Source organism: Belonocnema kinseyi, chromosome 2 (assembly GCF_010883055.1).
Source record: "Belonocnema kinseyi isolate 2016_QV_RU_SX_M_011 chromosome 2, B_treatae_v1, whole genome shotgun sequence".
Classification (NCBI taxonomy): domain Eukaryota; kingdom Metazoa; phylum Arthropoda; class Insecta; order Hymenoptera; family Cynipidae; genus Belonocnema; species Belonocnema kinseyi.
In genome coordinates, this window is record NC_046658.1 from 131,756,809 (window position 1) to 131,762,223 (window position 5,415).

Sequence of the window (5,415 nt, forward strand, 5' to 3'; positions counted from 1 at the left end):
TTAAATGTTATTTGAATAAAATCAGACTTTATTCAAATTAAATCAAATGCAATTTGAATGAAATTTAAAGTTATTTGAAATAAATTGAATGTTATTCCAATTAAATCGAATTTTGTTCAAATGTAGTCAAGTGTTATTTCAATTATGTCAAATGTTATTTAAAAGAAATCAGATTTTATTTAAGATAAATCAAATCAAATGTTAAAAATAAAATATTACAGATCAAGATCAGCGACCCCCTGTCTGTGCCAAATTTCAGAAAACAATTTACAAATATTTTGAATTTTGGCCTGCTATTTTGAATGTTTAAAATCTGAGTTCTGATTCGTGATTAGCGACTCCAAAAAACCCCCGTATACCAATTCTTTAAAAAAATCCAAAAATATTCCAAATGTAAACCGCCATATTGGATTCACCATTTTGAATTTTCTAAATTTGCGTTCATATTCGTGATCAGTCATCCCAAAAACCCCCGTATACTAATTTTCAAAAAAAAAATATGCTAAACGTTAGCCGCCATATTGGATCCGCCATTTTGAATTTTCAAAATCTGAGTTCAGATTCGTAATCAATTGTGCTGGAAAGGGTTAAAATAATTGTTAGGGATTAATAAGGGCTCAAAATTAAAAACAATTTTTACTCTCACATTTTAATCGGTTTGTATTCCAAGTTGAAAAATATACAAATGAAGATAAAAGATATTTACATGTTTATTCGATAGAAATTATTTTAAACGAGAGTGCTTTGGATGCATGCATTAAGAAGAGTGAACGTTTAACATTTTCTATTTTTCTTGGCTACAAATTTACTTCCTATAAACTCTCGGTCCATTTTTATTAAATAATTGGACACACAAAACACTCTCAAAAATATACATTAACAATTTCACACGCTTTCGTACTTCAACGCTCTTTCTTTGGTAAAATGCGGATAGGCTTCGTAAAATAAACTTTTTTTTTACGACCTAAACTAAAAAATTTAATTTTTTTTCCTCATTCGCTCGTTCTCACACGATTTTTCTCATTTAATTGAATTTTGCTATTTCTCCTGCATTATACAGCAAAATTTTATCATAAATCATTTTCATAATTAAATAATAAGGACATTCAATTTTGAATAAAAACGGTATGAGATGCCCTATTTTTGAACAATAAATATTATATTTCAATGTCTTGTTTTACTCGACATTTTAATATACAAATAAAATCGTTATAATTGAAATAATTTACAATATAATCGGCACTTTAGGGACAATTATTCTTTGTACAGGAAATAATAATAAATAATAATAGTACTCGTAGAAACACATTGTTACGAGGCTTAAAAAAATTCATTTTTTTATAATCGAATTTTAAAAAAAGCATCGTATTCAATATTGATTATTAGGTCGGTTCATTTTCCAATTTTTTCATAACAACTTTCCACCTAAAAGACTCTTACGATCGGACAATATTTTCTGTTCGTTTTTGGAATTGAAAATTTCAAAAAATTCCTATTGCTTCCAAAAATATTTGAATTTAGCGGAATTTTATTTTATTTTTCAAATCGAGAGAAGGAATGGAAGATATTTTTTGATAGAAAAGACATTTTTCAGATGGAAAAGGGACAATTTTTGTGAGATATTAAAATTCGAAAAGAAAAAAAAGTTGGAAAAGGAACCGACCTATTGATCATTAAACGATTATGTAATCGATTAATTCAGTATAACTTTTATATAGCAGTATCTACTTAAAAACTTTGGTACAATTTTCTTTCCTACTGACTAAATTCGTACTTCTCTTTATTTTGTTACGAGAGGGAAAACCCCGAAATGATCCAGGATCTTCCAAAATGGGCAAAATATTTTACTTCGATTGACAACCAATTTGTTGTTAGCGAAATTTTTTTAATGTATTGGGGTCTTCATGAATGAATATCTTCTTTAAAGAAGAAACACTTTTACTGGGTTGGACTAAAAAAAAAAAAAAATAGTTTGAATACAGATAATTTGATTTAAAAAAATTTGTATTTAAATTAAACAAAAAATTTATTTTATTTATTATCAAATGATATTCGAATCAATATAATTGTTTTTTAATAAAATTAAATGTTGTTTGAATTAAATTAAATGTTATTCGACTTGAATCAAATGTTATTTGAACTTGATCGAATTATATTTGAATCAAGTCAAACATTATACGAATTAAATTACATGTTATTTGAATTAAATTAAGTGTTATTTGAATTAAATCAAGTTTTACTTGTATTAAATCAATTGTTATTTCAAACTAAATAAAATGTTATTCGAATTCAATTAAATGCTATTTAAATCAAATCAAATGTTATTATAATAAAATCAAATTTTACTCTAATTAGAAAAAAATGTATCTGAATTAAATCAAATGTTATTCGAATAAAACAAAATGCTATTTGAATTAAACAAAATATTATTCAAATTAAATTAAATGCTTTTTGCATTTATTCAAATGTTATTTGATTGAAATGAAATTATATTCGAGTTAAATCAAAGTTTACTCGAATTAGAGAAAATTTGTATTTTCAATCATACTTGAATCAAGTCAAATATTATTCGAATTAATTTAATGCTTTTTGAATTTATTCAAATTTTTTTGAAATAAAATCCAATGTTCTTCAATTTAAATCAAATTTTTCAGAAATATAATCAAAAGCTATTTGAATCAAATAAAATTTTTCTAAAATTAAATCAAGAGTTTAATTGAATCAAGTCAAATACTATTTTCATCCCATCAAGTTTTACGCAAATTTAATCAAATATTATTTGAATCAAGTCAAACGTTATTTGAATCAAATCAAATGATATCGAAACCATTGAAATGTTGTTTGAATTAAATCAAATTTTATTCGAATTAAGTCAAATGTTCTATTAATAAAATAAAATGTTATTTAAACTTGATCAAATTTTACTCAAATTAAATAAAATTTTAATTTAAAATTAGATTTGAATCAAGTCGAATATTATTCGAATTAAATTAAATGCTTTTTGAATTTCTTCAAATGTTATTTGATTAAAATGAAATGTTATTCGAATCAAATCAAATTTTTCTCGAATTAAATCAAATTGAAATTTTAAATTTTATTTGAATCTACTCAAATATTATTCGAATTAAATAAAATTCCTTTTGGATTTTTCAAATTGTATTGGAACAAAATCAAATGTTATTCGAAACAAATTAAAATTTGAATTGAATCAAATTGAATATTATTTTAATTAAATCAAATTTAACGCAAATTAAATCGAATATTATTTGAATCAAGTCAAACATTATTTAAAGAAAATAAAATATTATTTTAATGGATTAAAATGTTATTAATTCAAATGATACTTAAATCAAATGTTAATGGAACTTGTTCGAATTTTATTTGAAACAAATCAAATGTTTTTCTAATTAAATTAGATTTTATTTTAACTCAATTCAATCAAATACTGTCTGATTTAAATAAAATGTTATTCTAATAAAATCAAATGTTATTTGAATCGATTCAAAAGTTATATGAATAAAAAATTGTATTTCAATTAAATCAAATGTTATTTAAACATAGACAAATAATTATTAAACTTAAATAGTATTTCAATAAAGGTTTATTCGAATTAGATTATATTTTAATCAAATCAAATGTTAATTAAATTGAAATCAATGTTATTTGAATCAAATCAAATGAATTTAGAAATAAATAAAATGTTATTTGGGTAAAAAAATATATATTGTTCGAACTGAATCAAATATGTATTTAAATAAATCAAATGCTACTCTAATAAAATAAAAAGTGATTTGAATTAAATTAAATGTTATTCGAATTAAATCGAATGTTATTTGAACTTAATATAATTTTATTTGAATTGAATTTTATTCTAATATAATTTTTTTCGAATTACTTCAAATCATATTCAAATAACATAAAGTAAAAATATTAATTGAATTGAATTCTATATTATTTAAATTAAATCAAATATTATTCGAATAACATTAAATGATATTTCCATTCAAAAAGATTATATTTTAAACAAATTAAATGTTTTTCGAAATAAATAAAATATTCTTTAAATAAAATAATATATATTGTTCGAGTTGAATCCAAAATTTTTTGAATTAAACGAAATGCTAATTCAAATTGAATCAAGTGTTATTCATATTAAATAAAAAATTTTTAACTTAATTAATTATTCTTTGTATTAAATCAAATTTCATTCAAATTAAATGAAGTGTTATTTGACTATATTCAAATTTTTAGAGCAAATTTTATACGAATAAGGTCATATTTTATTCAAATCAAATCAAATTTGAATTGAATTTAATCCAATGTCATGTGAATTAAGTCAATATTTTTCGAAATAAACAAAATTTTATTTGAATTGAATAAAAAGTGACTGAAATTAAATTAAATCAAAATTTACTTCAATTAATATTTGATTTTAATCGAATTTTATTTGAATTTGGTCAAATGTTATTCAAATAAAATAAAGTAAAGATTGTAATGAAATTCAATTCAATCTTATTTGAATTAAGTAAAATTTTATTCGAATAAAATCAACTGATATTTCCATCCAGAAATATTTTATTTTAATCAAATCAAATTTTATTTGAAATGAAACAAATTTTATTTCAAATGAGCCGTTTTTTTCTTAAATCCAGAAAAATTTTTTAAATAAAAATATACGTTTTGTTTAATTTAAACAAACTGCATTCAAACTTTCTCTGCTTGAACCAAATAAATATTTTTCTCAGTGAAGACCCGGTTAGGCGAATAATAATGAGTTAGAAATAGAGGTGAATTAGATGAAAAGATAATTTTCGTATTCGGCGTATGTCATCGTGGGATGTTTTGACGACAAAGGCGTCGATGGCATACTTTTCGGCAATTGTTGTTGCGGCATAACAATACGCGCTTGATGACTCATCGTAGTTGTAAGATGATTTTGACCAGATTTTACATTGTTGTTGTTGTTGTAACTGTAGTGGTGAAGGAGGTGATTGTTGTGGTTGTTATTAATGTGGTTATTGCTCTTCTGATTGCACAGACGATGATGGACATCATTCATTTGTAGCCTCGCCATTGCTACAGTTATACTCGAGTCGGAAGCCCACATACTCTGCAAAAGAAAAAATTATTTTGTTTAATAAATTTAAAAAAAATAGTTTAAGGGCATGTGACACAGCTAAATACCTATATTACCGACCACAGTTTTTCAGTTCGCTAAATGTTTTTTTGAACCTAAGAACTTTTTTTGTAAGTAAAATATCGAGCTGAAACTTCGGGAAATATATTAGAGTGCAATAAAGTACGTTTAGGTATTGCATTTTGGTAGAAACTTCATTGAAAATTATTTCATCTTTTTTCTGAACCTCAACATTTTTTGAACGTTCGAACTTTTTTTATACATAAAATATCGGTCTC

General features: G+C 23.0%; 1 protein-coding gene across 1 annotated transcript in view; it reads right to left on the reverse strand.

The window, feature by feature from the left end:
* Positions 1-4,594: 4,594 nt before the first annotated feature.
* Positions 4,595-5,415, reverse strand: part of LOC117167471 — an 84,839-nt gene continuing 84,018 nt past the window's right edge. The window contains exon 6 of the mRNA XM_033352438.1: positions 4,595-5,110. Coding sequence (XP_033208329.1) covers positions 4,793-5,110 — 318 coding nt within the window. The 3' untranslated portion in view covers positions 4,595-4,792. The remainder of the gene's footprint in view (positions 5,111-5,415) is intronic.